This window comes from Sus scrofa, chromosome 8 (genome assembly GCF_000003025.6).
Source record: "Sus scrofa isolate TJ Tabasco breed Duroc chromosome 8, Sscrofa11.1, whole genome shotgun sequence".
Classification (NCBI taxonomy): Eukaryota; Metazoa; Chordata; class Mammalia; order Artiodactyla; family Suidae; genus Sus; species Sus scrofa.
In genome coordinates, this window is record NC_010450.4 from 78,818,709 (window position 1) to 78,837,455 (window position 18,747).

General features: G+C 37.5%; 1 protein-coding gene across 9 annotated transcripts in view; it reads right to left on the minus strand.

Annotated features, from left to right (window-relative positions):
* DCLK2 (doublecortin like kinase 2) overlaps window positions 1–18,747 on the minus strand; it is a 174,669-nt gene that overhangs the window by 138,468 nt on the left and 17,454 nt on the right. For all 9 annotated transcript variants that reach the window (XR_002346402.1, XM_021100647.1, XM_021100648.1 and 6 more), the window contains exon 2: window positions 15,047–15,381. Coding sequence is in view for 8 of the 9 variants with exons in the window: in XM_021100647.1 (XP_020956306.1) it covers window positions 15,047–15,381 (335 nt within the window). In the remaining variant the exon portion in view is untranslated. The remainder of the gene's footprint in view (window positions 1–15,046; window positions 15,382–18,747) is intronic.

Below are 18,747 nucleotides of genomic sequence, written 5' to 3' on the forward strand. Positions count from 1 at the left end.
AATGGATATATATACGTACGTATAACTGACTCATTTTGTTGTGTACCCAAAACCAACACAACGTTGTAAATCAACTATATTCCAGTTTAAAATAAAAATTGAAAAAAAAAACTTCCAGGCAAAAATTCCATGGACTTATTCCTGCTCTCTTATTTCTCTATATCACTGCCTAAATTATTCTAAATATCATTTGAGGAAGTCATTAATCAGGAACCACAGTACATTATAAACAATAAAAAATTACATGCCATTAAATTAGTCTAAATATATCAGCATGAAAATTGCAAATACAATTGCACAAAAAGCCAAATCACTAATGGAGACTAGGCACCTCTTCAAAGCAATTTCTACTTTGAGTAAAGCAGAAAATTTTGATTTTAGAAAGAAACACTATTGATTTTTAAAATTAAGCACAGATAGAGCTTCAATAAAAACAATTTATTTCTGATGACACATCTTATTAGCCAAAGCCTGGGAGTGTTTACATTTTTTACTTTTTTTATTTTTTATTTTTTTATTTTTTTGTCTTTTTGCCATTTCTTGGGCCACTCCCGTGGCATAAGGAAGTTCCCAGGCTAGGGGTGGAATCAGATCTGTAGCCACCGGCCTACGCCTGGGCCACAGCAACTCGGGATCCAAGCCGAGTCTGCAACCTACACCACAGCTCACGGCAATGCCAGACCTTAACCCACTGAGCAAGGGCAGGGATCGAACCCGCAACCTCATGGTTCTTAGTTGGATTCGTTAACCACTGCGCCACGATGGGAACTCTGTGTTTACATTTTTTAAAGCGATCTAAAGTTTTAAAGTATTCCAATAGGTCTGTCATGACCTGGCTCATGAAGATGGAACTACGTACTTTCTGTGCTATGCTAATAATTTGAAGGAAAAGTACTTTTTCTTCTGCTACCAAGAAGCACCTTTGTATTCAAATTTCTTGGCTGTCATATTGACTGTCTTCTAAGTCATTCATGAATGTTATCAGGGATAGAATATTGCAGTACTTTTCATACTTTCCCAAATATAAATTTGCCTCATGGTCACAGACCCCCAAGTCATGTCAGGTGTATATTGTGAAAGGAGGGGCAAAAACATTCACCAGGCCAGGAGCACATACGGAAAGGCAGCGTTACATTCCAGCATTATTTCTCGGTAACAATCCCTACATCCATCCTTCCACAAACATCTCAAATAATTTGACAACATAAAAAACACAGGGAAACTTAACTCTCTTTTTCTTAACCCCAACATTGAAAATACAAGACCGGAGTTCCCGTCGTGGCGCAGTGGTTAACGAATCCGACTAGGAACCATGAGGTTGCGGGTTCGATCCCTGCCCTTGCTCAGTGGGTTAACGATCCGGCGTTGCCGTGAGCTGTGGCGTAGGTTGCAGACGCGGCTCGGATCCTGCGTTGCTGTGGCTCTGGCGTAGGCCGGTGGCTACAGCTCCGATTGGACCCCTAGCCTGGGAACCTCCATATGCCGCGGGAGTGGCCCAAGAAATAGCAACAACAACAACAACAAAAGACAAAAAAAAAAAAAAAAAAAAATACAAGACCACTTCTTTCCAGTCACTATAAGAATCTTGTATAAACTTCAACCAAGTGATGCTCTCTATTGACTTCGGAGACTTGACCAACTGAGCCATTCTCTTTCTCATGTCCTGCTAAAACCAAATCTTTATTCTCTGAAACTACTAAATTTCCTTACAAATGTCTGCTTCCTATATGGAACAGAGTTTAGGTATCACCTCCCATATGCATTTAGGAAACTAAAAAACATGCTAACTTTGAAATAATATTACCTGAGACAGCTTTTGGAAGCTTCCATCCTTTGCGACTGATCATCTTTGTGAACTCATTTTATGTTCTCCTGAGGAAACTTCTAAAATGCAAATATGATCCTCTTAACCATTTTTCTTTCTTTCTTTCTGCCTTTTCTAGGGCCACACCCATGGCATATGGAGGTTCCCGGGCTAGGGGTCGAATCAGAGCTATAGCCACCAGCCTACACCAGAGCCACAGCAACGCCAGATCTGAGCCGCATCTGCGACCTACACCACAGCTCACGGCAACGCCGGATCCTTAACCCACTGAGCAAGGCCAGGGACCAAACACGCAACCTCAGGGTTCCTAGTCGGATTCGTTAACCACTGAACCATGACGGGAATTCCTGATCCTCTTACCATTTTTCAGTGGCAATCTGCAGCCTAATGGATGAGACTCACATCCCTTGGAAATGCAGGGTGCCCTGTGCATAACTTTCCCTTGCCTAACTCTTTAATTCCAAAAACCTTCACTCAACCATACATTTCTCCCTACATCTCTTACACTGGCCATTCCAAAGCCATTTGCATTTCTCTCCTCTTTACATCCATTATATTGGGTCATGGTTTCTCAATCTCAGCACTATTAATGTTTTGGACCAGATAACTCTTTGTTGTAAAGAGCTGTCCTGTGCACTATAAGATACATGGCCGCATCCCTAGCCTCTACTTTTCACATGCCAGGAGCACACTCTCCCCCACCCGCTTCACTTAAAACATCCAAAAACATCTGCAGAAATTTCTCAATGTCCCCTCTGAGCCAAAACTACCCCCAGTCAAGAACCACTGACTGAATCAGAAAGTCACTGGCTCCCTAGATGTTGTCAATACTAACAAGGTCCCTTATGAGCCAAGTTCATTGCACCCAAGTTTCAGAGTCATATGACTCAACCCACAGCAATTCTGCTCACAACAAATGATAAGCACATCCCTAAAAGCAGCCATCTCTAGGTCAGGAACAGGGAGGCTAATGGCCTATGATGCTCTTACACTGGAAGATAACCAATGAGCGGAACCAGGCTGACCCTAGACCCTAGTACCCAGGGGTTTAACAGCAAACATACTAAGAGAGACAAGGACAGAGCTGCACAGAAACCAGGAGTCATGTGCAATGAGTAGAAATCACGTGTCTTACACTCACGTGGAAAGAAGACACTTGAGAAGAGTGAACTGAGAGCCGTCGCTGAGATAAAAGAACTGCTTTGTTCTTTTGTTCACTACAAGGTCTAGTTATGAACCTGACAAAGTCCTTTCTGGTCCTTCCATTCCCATGTATCCTTAAATATGTCAAAAAACTACAGGATCCAACTTGGAAAAATCTAGGACTACTTGAGCCACAAAGCAAGCAGTAGTAAGGAATTATGACCCATAGAATAAAATAAACTCTTCACCATTTGAGAGGGAATGTAAGTTTTGGGAAAAGTCAGGAAGCCATTCTGAGCCAGGTTTAAAGACCAAAGTAAATAATCATGTTCATAATAGATTCTGGAAAACAATAATTAGAGAGGAGTGAGATGGATCTATCTTTGGATCTTGAAAACTAGCTCTGAGAGTAAATAAAAGATGTCTGGAGCAAAGGCAACCTCATGAAGCAAAGTACACTGTCATGTTAAGATGTCTAACTGAAACCAAAGGGCCAAAGTTCTTTGGAGATGCTCTGTAACTTTCCTTGTACAGAGATATCACTATATACCTCAGGTACTCACAAGAATTAAATGACAACAAGTGTAAACTGGCACTAAATGTTGGGGTCTTTTCTTTCTCCTGACTAAAAATATTTAATGATATCTCTCGCTGCCTAAGTGTGAACCTTGTTTCATTGAATATTAAAATATAATTGGGTGTCATTGGAAAGGGATTTATTTATTTATTTAGCTTTTTAGGTCACACCCACAGCATATGGAAGTTCCCAGATTAGGGATTGAATTGGACTATAGCTGCTGGCCTATGCCACAGCCACAGCAACTCAGGATCTGAGCCACATCTGTGTCTGTGACCTACATCATAGCTCACAGCAATGCCAGATCCTTAAGCCACTGAGCGGGGCCATGGATCAAACCCGCCTCCTCATGCTGCACTACAACAGGAACTCCAGAAAGGGATGTATTTAAATCAAATTACAATTTGTATTTTCTGACTCCAATGCATGCAATCCGCTCCTCTGGGCACAAATCATACTGACATCAACTCTCTTAATTCTGACAAGTTTAAGAAGTGACTGAGATGTTGATTAACTAGTGCTGCCTAGGCAGGAATGCTCTGGTAGTGAAAATCACTTTTAAACTTCTTGAGAAGTTACATGTTTTAAATACATGTAAAAACCTGGACCACTCTATCAAGTGAAAAGACATATAAAATGTTAAAATTTGTATTAAGTTACCTAACTGGACTTTTACCAGTTTCCATTTACACTACTTTGGTATTTTATAAAAAGAAACTGTCTTTTTAATTGGCATTTTCACAATGGCAGGTGTAGCCATACTATTTCACCACTGCAAACACAGAAGTGATACTAAATACTAGGTGTTTAATAAACTTAATCGTTCAGAAACACAACCAATCCAACTAATGTCAATTTCTTTTTTTTTTTTTTTTTTTTGGTCTTTTTGTCTTTGTTGTTGTTGTTGCTATTTCTTGGGCCACTCCCGCGGCATATGGAGGTTCCCAGGCTAGGGGTCTAATCGGAGCTGTAGCCACCGGCCTACGCCAGAGCCACAGCAATGCGGGATCCGAGCCGCGTCTGCAACCTACACCACAGCTCACGGCAACGCCGGATCGTTAACCCACTGAGCAAGGGCAGGGATCGAACCCGCAACCTCATGGTTCCTAGTCGGATTCGCCAACCACTGCGCCACAGCAGGAACTCCTAATGTCAATTTCAATGAGTACCAATACACAGATATTTAACTATCTTCCATAAATTCACACTTAAAATAGCATTTTGATGACTTACCATGTGGGCAAAGAGCAACAACTTAAAGATATAACCAAATGCTTTTATTTTTACATTTAGAGAAGCTTGCCATAAACGATTACAAAACAAAAAGGAAATTTTTAAATAAAACTTTACTATTTTATTTAAATAAAACTTCACTATTTATTCTTCTTAAAAGAGCCCGAAATGCATACAGGAGAGCAGACTGCTCCTTCTGGATGAGTGTTGCATCATTTCTAACTGTCCTCGGGCCCAGAGAATTAAACTTCTGTGGAGGTAAACCTCTAATGATTATGAGCTTTCCAACACTTTGCTGAGAGTCTGGCAGCTGCATCACACAACTCAAATGTTCTAAAAATACACAGAATATTCATGAAAGCTAGTCTTACTGTTCTGGAGTGTGGTGTACTTTCTTAAGAAAAATGCAAGAGGTTAATTTTTAAGTTCAGAAAATTGCACAGGGTTTCTGAAGAAGCCAATACACACTCTAGCACTATTTTTTCCCCATGAAGCAGTTTTTAGTTTAGCTTCAAATAATCCCTCTTTTATGAGACAGCACCTCAAGAATATAGGAGACCATGGTCGAGCTTAACCTTTGCTCCCTAGAAAAGCAAAAGTCTTAGTGACTGCAAGGCTGAAAATAAACACTTCCCCTAAAGAGAACAGAGTTAAACTGGTCCAAAAAAAAAAAAAAAAAAAAGAGTTTCTTAAAGTGCAAACAAGCTGATTATACACAAAATTTTGAGTCAGGTTTTACATGGAAGAGAAGAACCACAGATTTTAGCATGTTCTCAAAAGCTGCTATGAATCCCCAAAGATTTCTCATCTATAAAATTAGCAAGATGGACTAAATAATTTCCTATCTCAACTATACATTCTAAAATACAATGCTGGCTTTGCACATGTCCTTGTTTTTACCATAAGGCATGAGGAATAAATGACTCTTTCATGAAATCAAATAAAACTTGTAAAACAATATTATATATTATACATACTGGTAGAAACTAATCAGCAGACACTCATGGTAGCATACAAAAACAACAAAAGAAATCCAAAAGTTAGTTACGACCAAAAGCAATTAACTTTACAAAACAACTATTTCAAGCACTATCCTTGACTGAAGCAAAAGTGTTACTTGACTTCACTAACACCAGAAAGACATGCTCATGGGTTTTTTGACACCTAGGCAAAGGTTATTATAAAAACAGACTACAGCTCCGATTCGACCCCTAGCCTGGGAACCTCCATATGCCGCGGGAGCGGCCCAAGAAATAGCAACAACAACAACAACAACAAAAAGACAAAAGACAAAACAAAACAAAACAAAAAAAACCAGAATGAAACAATAGGTCTTTTAGTTCAAGAATTAAGGTAACATAAGACCATGAGGTGGGCTATTTGCCTAAAAAGGGTGGGGGGTGGTCCCTACAGCTTAACATCTTTGAGACTAGTTGCCCATCACTTACCTCGAATATAAAACTGACACACGGGTCAACTGGCTTTTCTCCTTAAAACTACTCTCTAGAACACAAAATAGCTAAGGTGGAGATGGTAAGAGGAATGAATATAGGCTTTTATTTATACAACAGGGGATTTTACAGAATGTATATTTTTCCATGTAAGGAATTAATATATCCATTATGCTTGGCTTTCATGTCTAATCCATTCACAAGTCTCTCCTAGCAACAGAAATACTGGGGCACATGCCAGGGGGTGTTGCCAACGAGGACAACTGTGTGTTTCCAGCTTTGATTGCATCTCTCAAACCCCAAGATACATGAGTCTCTTCTAGTTATCTGCCTCCAGGAATCCCTCCTAAAGAAAGGCGTGTTAAAATCTACACGTAGAAAGATGATGAAAGGATAAAAGAATGAAAGGCTGGAAACAACCCAAATGTCAAGCAATAGATTAAATAAATTATAGTCTATCTAGCCAATTGACCATTATTCAATCATTTACGTGTGAAATCTGAAGTTTATACAACATGGAAGAGTATGATTAATAGGTGGAACACCATGTTATGTAAAACTATGTGTTACATATGTATTTAAAATGCCTTAGGGAGTTCCCATCATGGCTCAGTTGTTAACAAACCCAAATAGTATCCATGAGGACTCGTGTTCAATCCCTGGCCTTGCTCAGTGGGTTAAGGATCTGGTGTTGCAGTGAGCTATGGTGTAGGTCACAGATGTGGCTCAGATCCCAAGTTGCTGTGTCTGTTGTGTAAGTCGGGGGCTACAGCTCCAATTCGACCCCTAGCCTGGGACTTCCATATGCTGCCCTAAAAAGCAAAAAATAAAAATAAATAAAAAATCAATGCCTTAATAAAATCATTATTACTGGTTCCTTTGAAAACATAGAGTGAGGTTGGGGAAAAAGGGAAGATGTGAAAAGAAATCTTCATTCTTTGCATTTCTTTGAACTGCTTAAAAATTTCCCATAGAAATACACTGATTTTACCTGGATAGTTTTCTTTTAAAAGAGAGACCAGAAGATGTGTATATGAAAATATTGGTTGGGGTACTCAATTATGAAAACACAATGTTAAAATGGAAGGATTGTGCCTTTATTTTTTTCCTGTATTTTCCAAACTTTCTGCAGCATTATATTCTTTTATTTTATTTATTTATTTATTTATTGCTTCTTAGGGCTGCACCTGCAGCACATGGAAGTTCCCAGGCTAGGGGTCAAATCAGAGCTACAATTGCTGGCCTACACCACAGCCACAGCAATGCCAGATCCGAGCCAAGTCTGCGAACTACACTACAGCTCATGCCAGATACTTAACTCAGTAAGCAAGGCCAGGGATCAAACCTGCATTCTCACTGATATTAGTCAGGTTTATTACCACTGAGCCACAACGGGAACTCCATTCTTTAATTTTAAAAAATTATAATCCTGAGTCATCTTTTTGTCAAGCATACAATCATTCCTTCACCTATTTTTTCATTTGTCAGATCCTAGTCAAAGTATAAGTTTTACCATACAACCTATTATTACACAGATTTTAGAGAAATCTCAGGTAAAACTGCATCACTCTAAAACCTAAAAAAAAAAAATTTGAGATAACTTATTTAGCTTTTTAGGTATTTGTTCTGTTGCTTATCCTTATCACTGAAACCTTTCCCAAAGCCTAACTGACCACTGAGAGCTTAGAACTATGAAAAGTGCCGGTCTAAGATCACACTTTCTGGGTGTGAGCTCCAGTTCCACCACCAGCTGCCTGATTCTGAACAGGTGACATGATTTCTTGTCACTCTGACTTGTCCACTGCTAACTGGAAATTGCAAACCTAACTCTCAAGGTTGCCATGAGGATTCAAAAGACAACTAATGCAAAGCACAACATAGGAGTTCCAATCATGGCTCAGTAGAAATGAATCTGATGGGCATCCCTGAGGATGAAGGTTCAATCCCTGGCCTCGCTCAATGAGTTAAGGATCCAGTATTGCCCTGAGGTGTGGTGTAGGCCACAGACATGGCTCGGATCTGGAGTTGCTGTGGCTGTGGCCAGCGGCTATAGCTCTGATTTGACCCCAGCCCGGGAACCTCCATATGCCGCAGGTACGGGCCTAAAAAGACAAATAAATAAACAAATAAATAAATAAAGCACAACATAATGCCTGACATAGTAAGTGATTAGCTATTATCTACTAGCTAATTAAGCCATTGGCTGTTATTCTAAATATTACATGATACCTGTGACAAACTATATATTAATAACTATAATCACTGACAAATACATTTCTCACAAAAGCAAAACTAATTTAACACAATCATGTTCTACGCACTACTTCAAGTCAGACATCAAAAGAATGAGGAAACAAAAGAGTTTGCAGTGATGTCATTTTTCTCTCATCTACACCTTACATTGCATAATTCACTGAGCGCTAAAGTGGTTTTTCTTAAGTATCTCTTGTGTAGTCATTACTAACAGGATTTTAGTGTTTTCCTACAGTTCCTGATTATAAGTGGGAAAGTATTATTTAAGGTCAGGGGAAATTGCCTATACCATGGATATCAGAATGGCAAAACATAAACTTAAGCAAAACAAGAGGAGGCGTATCTAAATACTTTCTTCTGGAGTTTCTGCTGTGGCACAAGACACAGGTTTGATCCCCAGGCCAGCACAGTGGGTTAAGGATCCAGCATTGCCATAGCTATGGCATAGGTCGCAGCTGCGGCCCAGATTCAACCCCTGGCCCAGGAACTTCCATGAGCTGCAGGGTGGGAAAAAAAAGGAAAAAAAAAAAAAAGCCTCGATAACACTGGGAACTATATCTAGTCACTTGTGATGGAGCATGATGGAGGATAATGTGAGAAAAAGAACGTACGTGTTACTGGGTCACCCTTCTGTACAGTAGAAAATTGACAGAACACTGTAAACCAGCTATCATGGAAAAGATAAAAATCATTTAAAAAAAAGCTTCCTTCTTTCTCCCCATTTTTCAAATCACTCTTTGAAAAGAAGGGTGAAACAAATAACAAAGATTAAGGCTTCTCCCACTTTTTAAAGTCAGAGATAAATCTGCTTAAGTCAGGGATCAAAGAACAAATAAACATTTTGGCCCTTTGTATACCTGAACTTCCAGCTGTACTGACAAATCCCAGTAGTTACTCATAGTTTGTTGATTGCTGACTGGGATAAAATTTCGTTGCTTGAGACAGATCAGCTACCCACACTTCAGAGGTGTGAATTTATCCAGGAGGACAAAACACTGTTGCCTGGATTTCTCTCATCTACAAAAGGAAATGCATGCATTGGGAGTAGGGTGAGAATTAAGACCAAATTATCCTCATCTACTTCAAGGAAAAATTATATCAGGATTAAACAAATTATAGGAAATACTTCTATTCAACCATTTGATTTTTCCGCAACCAATTTTGCAAAGAGATCCTTTTAAATAAGTATACTTGGCACATTTCTAGTGAAATGAATCTTCACTAGAAAATGTGATGCTAAAAAAGACACACAAATTAGTATTTATAGTATAGTGCCCGTGAAATAAACTTTTTAAAAAGTGAGGCTGGAAACCTTTACAAACTCTAAGACGATTGCACTCCAAGGGGTTGCCAAGTTCCCCCAGGAGGACCCACAGCACGTGGACCACTGGAGGCTGGCAGTGGTCCCAAAGTCTGGAAGTATTTTACCCCAAAGCACCAACTGCTAGCAATTTCTGAGTCTGCTTTGCCTCTGCCCATGACAAGAATCAACTTGTTTCAAAATTCCACTAAATATGTTTCTTTCATGTTAAAATTCTGCTGTTTCTGGGAAAGCTAAAAGCTAGAATTCTTTACACATGCGGACAAAAGCTATATTTGGAACTTGCAGTTCCTTAACAGAATAGAGATATTTTGAAAAGAACTCCCCTCTGTGGCAGTTGATGCTAAGAAAGTCCCTCTGATTTTCAAAACAATTCAAATGAAACCTTGTTTTCCCATACCATTTAACTTACAAACGTTCAAGAAGATTTTGTTTTTAGGAAGAAAAACAAAAGTGAAGCCTTTAATCTAAATTAATTGCAAGTCAAAAGAAAACTACGGAGGGGACTAGTGATGACAACTATTTTGCTAATGATTTTTTCTAGTCATATCATCTATAAATATTGAGGTTGCATAGTTTTTAAAAGCAGATAATCATGACACCACGTTTACGTATTTAAGTATTAAGTACTTAAAACTTCAGGAGATTAAATCCCAATTTCTAAGGCTTCTCTCTAAATACAGGTACAACAAGTTGGGACATCTTTCTTTAATCCTCTGGGAAGCTATACCACCCAATTGTAGGTCAGCTTCATTCAACAAAGACAAATAGTTTGAAGTCCTCGACAAGAGAGACTACAAATTATGACATTCTAACACTCTTGCCTCAATTAGATAAAAAGTGGAACGGTTATAAGAACGTCTCTAAGTTCAGAAATAAACAGAACTTATAGCAAGTGATTTGATAAAAAAGTTGATATTTTAATAACTATCATTTCCCTTTGCATCATTTCACGTACTTTACAGCAAGACTTCTAAACCTCGGCATTACTGACATTTTGGACCTCAGAGAATTATGCTGTGCCTGTCCCGTGCATAGTAGGATGGTTAGCGATGTTCCTGGCCTCTACCTGCTAGATGCCAGTAGAATCCCCATCTCTAGTCATGACAGAGAATGATGCCAGACATTGCCAACTGTCCCCTGGGCAAAAGTGTACCCAGCTGAGAACCACTGCCTGACACTAAAGAACACCCAAGAGTTAACATGGATAAAATCCTAAAATATTGGAAGGGATCTTATCAAGAGATCACCATGAGTTTATTGCACTAACCAAGTCAGACCTTCTCAATGGAGACAATATTGCTCGGAAGATGTGATCATCCATTTTGAAGGCAGAAAAGATTTCAGGGACATTATTTTCACAACTTGAATGCTGCTGGCACATGACACACCATTGCCTCTTCAATCAGGAAAGCTTCTGAGTCCATAAAATAAAACCAGGCCCCCTAAAGCTCTGGCGTTAGGTATCAGAATGGGATCACTGACTATTCATGATGAATTGCCAATAAATTGTTGAATCTCTATCCTTGTGTCAAAGGTCAAACTAATTGAAACTAAAATAACAAATCTGAGTAGGAAGTAACCAGGAAAAACAACATCAAAGTCAAGGCAGGCAGTCTAAAATTTTGTACATGGACAACTAACTCATAAGCACATCTTAGTTCCTTCCTCACTCCTTTCTCTTCGCCTAAGTAAAGCTGTCCTTTTCTTGAGAATTTTTAGTGAGCAGATAGTTCTACATCTCCATTAAAAAATCAGTTTACAAAAAAAAAATCAAAATGAACACTGTTCATTTAAAGGTTTGCATTCATTTTAAGCACAAATTTCTTACACTATTTCAAAGCAAGATTTAATGCTCTCTTTATGCTTCTAAGATATACCAACCGAAAGAGAGATTTGAAGTTTTAAATAGTTAAGTCCACCTATAGCGTAAATCTTGAATCAGTGCCTAGAAAACTATAGCTTTTAAGGATACCTGGTAGTCTGAAAATACAATATTCAAAGCCATGTCTATCAAAAATCAAAATCTATAATTTTTTAAAAGAAATATTTCAAAGTTTAAAAATATCTTTTTTGCATATGGGAAATGTTTTAAGTTCTAGAAGACAGCGACAAAGTGAAATGTGTAACATTTTATAGTCACATGCCAAAACTTCAACAATTAATTCAATGTTTCAATTTCCACAATCTGATTGAAATCAGTCTCGTTTTCTTCCTTAGTGTCTGAGTTTCTGCTTCTAAGAAGACACGAGAAAGGAGGAGTGGAAATCAGAAAAGCAAAATACTGGATTTCTGATGGCAGCTATAATCTTTTTTCCTTCTAAATTCATTAAAAAAAATTCTTCCTCTTTTTTCTTAACACAAAATTGACAACATACTACAGAGTTATTTCCTTGCTTTTCCACTTAACATTTCCCCTGCCTTTAAATATTCCCCCAAACACTTCCATCTTTCTCTGAGCATGCCAATTCACTGCACATTAATAAATAATAGACATTTTATTTTTTAAAAATCCTGACAATTTTCAATATTAAAAATAATTTGCCTTCATTCACATTTTTGTTAGTGAGACTGAATTTTTTAATGCTTACTATTTATAATTCTAAATTGTCTGTTTGGCCTATTATCCACTTTTCCATTGTAGTGTCACTTTTTTTTTCCATATTAAACTATTACAACTCAATATAAACACATATAACCCTTGCTTATGACATCTAGAAATTTTTTTTTGTCCAATCAACTCTTCCTTTTGTGATTTTCCACTACTTAGAAAATCCTTCCCCTTTTCAAAGAACTATTTACATATTTTCTTTTAGTTCTTTTGTCTCATTTTGACATCTATATTTTTAAAACACCTGGGATTTGTTTTTGGTATGGTACGAGGATGATGATTTAATATCTGGTAGCATGAGAGCCCATTAATCATTATTTCCAAATTTTTTCCTGCTTATTTTTCCAGATTAACCTTTAAAATTACTATGTCAGGTATTGCTCCTCTCGCCCAAAACAATCTCATCTACTTTCTTAAGGAAATTTCAATTAAACTATAAATAAAAATCAGGAAGAATGTATAGAAGAATACTGAGGACCAGGTGCTATCGGGTATCCTTATCTTGTACCTGATTGTCCTAGAAAAACTTCCAGTAACTAATTTGCTTACAAATACCCAATATGTGAGCTTTTTGTTTCAGATTGGAATTTTTCTTTTCTTAGTGCATTGGGAATTGATCTTCCATTTTTATTACTAAATCTTGAACTGAATATAGATTTTGTATTTTGTCAAATGCCTTTGTGACATCTTTCTGGGATTATATGTACTATTATTTTTTCCTCTAGATCTTATGTATAAACAGATTTCTTAATAGTAAGCTTTTTTTTTTTTTTGTCTTTTGTCTTATTAGGGCCACGACATATGGAGGTTCCCAGGCTAGGGGTCTAATCAGAGCTGTAGCTTCCAGCCACAGCCATGGCCACACCAGATCCGAGCCACGTTTTCGACTTATACCACAGCTCAGGGCAATGCCAGATCTTTCACCCACTGAGCAAGGCCATGGATTGAACCCACAATCTCATAGTTCCTAGTTGGATTCGTTTCTGCTGTGCCACAATGGGAACACCAACAATTCTTTAATTTGTCATAAGTCTACCCACAGCAGCATATTATTTAATGTCATGGTGATTTGGGTAGATTGTGCTTTAGTTAACATTTTCACCCATAAATATTTCTGGTTGGAGCCCTTCCAAACATAATTTTTTGGGATAATTATTAAAATTTCAGTGATTTCTATTTCAATTCGACATTCGACTTCTATATTTCACTTACTTTCCTCCTGTACAGCATTCCTTTGGAGATTTCCAAATATGTCTCAGTTTAAAAAATCTCCATTGCATTTCCTATTTATATGTCATTTAGGCTTTCTAATTCATTACACCTCTGATTTTCATTTTTCCATTGATAAGGTATGTTAAATATCTGTCTTCCCCATGTCCACCAAGAATCAGCTATTTGATTGACCAAACCTCCTTCCTGTACTGTGGTCTAATTTATTTTCACTGATCTGCAGGATGAATCTTAAGGTGTTTTGTGTTGTGCTGTGCTATTAACTCAATTCATAAATTGTCTATTTCCATTCATACTGTGAATCTATCTTGGGGCAGGCTGCCATAAAGTATTATCCCTTCTAATTATTAATTTAACTAATTAGAAAAGTCACTGTGACCTCACCATAATCTACTGGAATTATCAGAACCTACTCAAAAAAATTTTTTTTTATGTTTAAGAAAGAACCTAGCAAATAGACTTAGTCTTAGAAAAGTAGAAAACGAACTGTGTCTTTCCAGAAGACACTGCTCCAGTGATTTTTATTGTTTATCCTCAGAACTACATGAGCCAAACGCTTCAAAATAAACTAAGTATGTTAAAGGGAAGAAACAGAATGGAATAAAGAAACAAATTAAATGCTGGAAACCATAATGTTTAATACAATGTAAAACTAAACGACTTAACTTTATTGAAATTGGGATAAAATACACTTTAAAGGCCACATGCTTCTTTTCAGGAATGATAATCTGAATGTAGGGAAACTCGATATTTGTATAACTGCCATTCATGCATTCTTGCAATTGGTTCAACTTTTTAAAGTCCACTCAATTCCCTGTATATTGTTACCTGAACTTGGCTTGCATTTTCCTGTGTAATTTGTGTATGTTTTTCAGAAATGTTGATTAATTACCTCCATTGTTCCCTGTGAAACTTATATATGGACATTCCTATAAAAGTACTTTCTTTAAAATGCATTGTCTGTATTATACATTAAGTAGGAAGAAAGCCTTTTCTAAAAGCATTAAATATCTTTTCCCTTTATTCCTGTGATTTACCCAATCCCATAATGACTCTACTGATCAATGGATGTTTTTGTTCTTAAACAGAGAATGTACCATCTAATGGAGGAAGCCTCTTCAACTTAACTTTTCCCTCAAAAGTTGACCTTTCCCTTCCATTGGCCATAAGAAAGAAGTACACGATAGATTTCTCTACATTTACTTGTGAGATATTTGGGTAGAGACAGGGAAGCCACTTGCATTTTTCATGATACAGGCTCATACACACATACACCGCTCACAAGGAGGACACCTAGAAATTTCTAATGAACTGAGAAGTTCATCTTGTTAAATATGGAGCCACCGTGGTACAGGGAGAGCTTACAGGTCAGATGGAGAGCTCGGCGGTAGAAACCTCTTACCTGCTTTCCGTCCAGCGTGCAGAGCCTCTTGACCACTCCTGAGTCCAGTTTAATGGCTTCGGTGATATCCGTTAAGACCTGTTCGAAGGAATGAGCCGTCTTCTTATTTAGAAGGATCCGCACAGCTTTTCTAGGCTTCACTCCACTTCGAATCACAGTCACTAACTTGGGTTTGATGAAATCTTTACTTTCCTTCACTTCACTTTTCACCGCGGAGGGAGGAGCTACGGCTCGGGCGGGCCCGCCCTTGATGTTCACAGACCAGTTCGGATTAACATTTTTAGTGTAATCGACTTTACGAAAAGGTTCGTTGGATGCACATACGTAACTTTCACCTAAAAAGCAAAAATCAGTTTTATCAGTGTGGCTATCCCCACCATAGGAGCATTTTGTATGAGGCACGAATGCTGGCAACGCATTGAGTGAATCCTAAACTTAACAGGCTTGGCATTCTCCTCATACCCTACACTTATTAATACCATCTAGGTCGGTTTTGAGAAAACAGCATGCACTACAGAGTGAAATGCCCTGGACAAAGAAACTAGAGAGCTACCTGGGTTTTATTCTGACCAAATGTCACCCTGAATAAGCCCTCTGCACTTTGCTTCTCAACATCATTATCTGTGAAGTGAAGTTGTGGAATCAGGTATATTCAAAGGTACTCCCTTGTTCCCAAAGTCCACTCACTAATTTAATTTCTAATGTCTCATTCTGGAAGAAATGACTATCACAAAACTGTACCACAAAATAACATAGTAGTCATATAAAAAGATAAAACTATTTTTCTCCTCTTTCCTATTACAGATTTCAGTCCTAATCAAAGAAAATTTACTATAGATTTCACACAGCTGACTAGATTTTACTGTTACTTCATCCTTTACTCAATTAATGAAGCACTGCAGAAATGAAAAGTTTTGAGAGCTCAAAGAAACAAACCTCAGGCATTTTTTTCAGGTTTTTTTTTCTTAATTGAAGAATGTGAATTTAAACAATTGGTTTAGGGAGTTCCCAGTACGGCACAGCAGAAGCGAATCCAACTAGTATCCATGAGGATGAAGGTTTGATCCCTGGCCTCACTTTGTGGGTCAGGGATCTGGCATTGCTGTGACTGTGGCGTAGGCTGGCTGCTGCAGTTCTGATTCAACCCCTAGCCTGGGAACCTCCATATGCTATGGGTGTGGCCCTAAAAAGCAAAAATAAACAAAATAGAAATATTGGCTCAATACGTCAACTATATGTCAATACAAATAAAATAATTAGTTTAAATAGACAGTCTTTTCTCTATCTACTTAAATGGGGAAGGATATTAAGTAGTTAAAATGATGTGTTCACTGCTCATGTAGCCCTCTGCTTAATTTTTACTAAGTTAAACATAAAAACTACACTATTTGTCAGTTGGCTAACTGATTCCATGTTCATTAATTTTAAGTTCCAAAAGTATATGTTCAAAAATAATGATTTTTCATAATTACAGGTTGAAAAATCACAATTTTTTTCCCAGGAAATTCAGACGTCACTCAATTTTTTTAGTCTCAACTTTCTGGCATACAAGATAAAAAGGTAACCAAGAAGGACCTGCTGTATAGCACAGGGAATTTTACTCAATATTCTATAATAACCTATATGGGAAAAGAATCTGAAAAAGAATGGATATATATATACATATAACTGAATCATTTTGCTATACACCTAAAACACAACATTGTAAATCAACTATACTCCGATAAATTTCTTTCAAAAAGATATAAGGGTTATACTCTAGCATTTTCTCTAAGACATCTTCTAACTCAAAAAGAATTCATTATATTTTCCACATATTCAGTATATTGGCCTCATTCTTAACATTCGATATGAGCCTTAAAGGCTAAATACAGAAATAACTGATATAGTGAAAGGGAATTCTTAAAGAAAACCCATTTAATATAGGTATTTAACCATTATCAGGATATTCTTAAAATCCTGAGTATGGAGAACTTAAAGACTCCCAAAGGCACAGGAACAATTCAGTAACAGGTCAGAGAGAAGGAGGATCTGCAAAGAAGAGTGTCTTCTATTTAAGAGTCTAACTGGGCCATGGCCCAAGAAAAGTTAGGGAACCAGTCACAGGCTTTAACGCCGCTTCTACACCAGTAACTGCAAATCTAGCGCGACCATCACCATTTAGTCAGAGATTTTCATCTCTATTAAGTTTATCATTTATCACAATGTAGTCATCTGGGGAAATGGCATGTAATTTCAAAAGGAGGTATAAATTCAATAAAACAGAATTATACGTCACATGCATGTATTAATGAGCTAAAATAAATCATTACAATTTCGCTTTAATTTTATAGAGAAAACTACTCTCCTGTTGAGAAGCTCCATGATAAGAATTAAATTGTATGTTTTGATCCAAAATATTAAGATGGAAGATAAACAAGGAACCTCAGCAAGAAAAAGTGATTTTTGTTTGTTTGTGTTTTTAAGGCCAGGGAGAAGTCAGCTGGGGGAAAGCTTTTTCCTATATAAAGAGAAATGACAATGGTAAAACAAGAACAAATTTAATCTATCAGATTACCTTGATCAACCTAATCCCTGCAAAGCTGATATATCAACCAAGAGAGCTGCCTTTTAAATTTGTCTGTATTTTGCCTCTTTACATGGGTTCAGAATGTCAGAATGAAAATAGGGAAAAGAAGACTATTTCTTCATTTGTTGGCATGTAGCTACAGATAAATTTTATTCTCTTCCCCCTCCCTTCCTCTCTCCATTATGTTCCTATTAAAAACTTGTGGATCGGTTCTATGATAAATATGCAGTTTTATAAAAATTTTATTGAATTATAGTTGATTTACAATGTCATGTTAGTTTTAGATGTACAGCCGTGATTCAGTTATAGATATATATAAAATATGCTCGGATTCTTTTACCTTGTACATTATTAGAAAATATTGAGGAGTTCCTGTCGTGGCGCAGTGGTTAACGAATCCGACTAGGAACCATGAGGTTGCGGGTTCGATCCCTGCCCTTGCTCAGTGGGTTAACGATCCGGCGTTGCCGTGAGCTGTGGTGTAGGTTGCAGACGCGGCTCGGATCCCGAGTTGCTGTGGCTCTGGCATAGGCTGGCAGCTACAGCTCCGATTAGACCCCTAGCCTGGGAAACTCCATATGCCGCGGGAGCGGCCCAAGAAATAGCAAAAAGACAAAAAAAAAAAAAAAAAAAAAAAAAAAGAAAATATTGAGTATATTCAGTAGGTCTTTGTTGGTTATCTATTTTATGTATAGTAGTATGTATATGTTAACTTCAACCTGGCAATTTGTCTTGCTCTACCCCCTCATCTTTCCCCTTTGGTAACCATAAATTTCTTTTCTATGAGTCTATTTCTCTTTTGTAGACAACTTCATTTCTATCTTTTCTTCCAGATTCCACACATAAGCAATTATCATATGATGTCTGTCTATCTATGTCTGGCTTATTTCATTTAGTATGATAATCTCTAGGTCCATCTATGTTGCTGCAAATGGCATTATTTCATTCCTTTTTCTGGCTGAGTAATATATATATCTATATATATAGATACATATGTATATATCTATATATATCACATCTTCTTTATCCACTCATCTCTTGATAGACATTTAGGTTATTTCCTGAGAAAGTATAATTTGAAAAGATAATGTACCTCAATGTTCATTGCAGCATAATTTACAATAGCCAGACA